This window comes from Aplysia californica, unplaced genomic scaffold (assembly GCF_000002075.1).
Source record: "Aplysia californica isolate F4 #8 unplaced genomic scaffold, AplCal3.0 scaffold00219, whole genome shotgun sequence".
Lineage (NCBI taxonomy): Eukaryota > Metazoa > Mollusca > Gastropoda > Aplysiida > Aplysiidae > Aplysia > Aplysia californica.
In genome coordinates, this window is record NW_004797489.1 from 6347 (window position 1) to 7922 (window position 1576).

The 1576-nt window shown below is 39.3% G+C and overlaps 1 protein-coding gene across 1 annotated transcript in view; it reads left to right on the plus strand.

Annotated features, from left to right (window-relative positions):
- LOC101851738 (syndecan) overlaps positions 1-1576 on the plus strand; it is a gene marked incomplete at its 3' end in the record, with an annotated part of 8106 nt that overhangs the window by 5463 nt on the left and 1067 nt on the right. The window contains 1 exon segment of the mRNA XM_013083226.2: positions 1415-1469. Within this exon segment, the coding sequence (XP_012938680.1) occupies positions 1415-1469 (55 nt within the window).

Sequence of the window (1576 nt, forward strand, 5' to 3'; positions counted from 1 at the left end):
GGGGGACTTTGCATGTCGTGGTTAAGAAGCTGGCTTACTTTAAAGCCCTGATTTTTAAAATAAAAGGTTGATCGCTTTCCATGTGCAATGATTACTCTTTATTTTCACTCTAATTTCTTTAGGAATGATGTACAGAATTTTTAAACTGAAGGTGTCTTAGTGGGTGGTTGGTGGGTGATCTGGTGTAGTTTGCTCCTTTTTTCCTATTAAAAATCTATGGTCCTGATCTCTCCTCCTTCTTTTTTGTGTTTGTTACCCTCTTGCAACACCTCTAATCTTGGGCACTTATATGACCTTATTGTGTTGCAAGTGCCGTAAAACTCTTACTAAAACTAAACGAAGGTGGCTCAAGTTCATCTTGCCAAGAAGTTATTGTATAACTGTTATGACTTTTTCTGGCTGTCATTGACTTGCTGTAAAGACTCCACCACCAGAGGAGAATTTTCCCCTGAGCTCATGGACACAATATGTTGCCAGTGTGTGACGTTTGTAATCGGACCCGTCAGAATGTACACAGATGGCAGGTGTTAAGTGGCAGAGCTGTGGGTTTAAAAAAAAATATCTTCAGCATCTATTAATTTGCACATTAAGTCGACTATGAAGTCTCGTTGGTTTGCTTGAGTAGAGGAAGTCTTTGTTTTGCTGGGGAAAGTAAAGTATTGCGCCTTTCTCCCCCCTTTGGTCACAGATGTGGGGTTGCCGTGGGTTTATAATGATAATAATAATAATAATTGCATTTATGTAGGGTTATATCCACACGCTAGATACGCATGCTGTATGTGCTTTACAGCTATAATTACCCCAGTTGACCCTAGAACTGTCAGAATACGACTGCAAAATTGTTTCGCCTTCCCTGGAAGCATACAGTGCAAGCTGTGGATTGCAATTTGTTGTCTTACAGAAGCAGGAAACGACTGGCTGTGTTCATAGTAATGATCCACACTTCATACGCTCACAAATGTATTTTTAATGGACAGAGAAGGTGTTCAGCCAAAAAACGAAAAAAAAGGAGTAACATTGGCCCAGTGGTCAGAAAAAAATGTCTTGTTTCTGCGATTTCATTTTTTTGACAAGCCCCCTAATTTCACGAATCACCACAATGCTTCACATATTTGCTGTTGTCAATAAAATGTTAAGCGTGCTGACAAAATGAGTCATCTCGGATTTGAACTCTTTTAAAATAGATACATCACGCTCACAGGTTAAGTTTATACAATTTATGAGTATGAAATAAAAAAAAGGCATGTTAAACTTTAAGAATATTGCATCAATAACAAAATCTACAAATTTGACCTTAATGTAGATTTTTGGTCGTTTGTGGAATGCGAGGAGTAATGCATTTTGTCAGCACGGCTCACAAATATTATTCCTTGTATGGGTAATGATGTATGACTTGTTGACGTTGTTTCTGCAGCAGGACATTGACATTGATGATGATTCACAGGTGATCTACCACCACAACACTGGAGGTGAGTGATGGAGGAGTCTCTCTCTCTTTGTGTGTCTGTGTGTCTGTGTGTCTGTCTGTCTGTCTGTCTGTCTGTCTCTCTCTCTCTCTCTCACTCTCTCTCTCTCT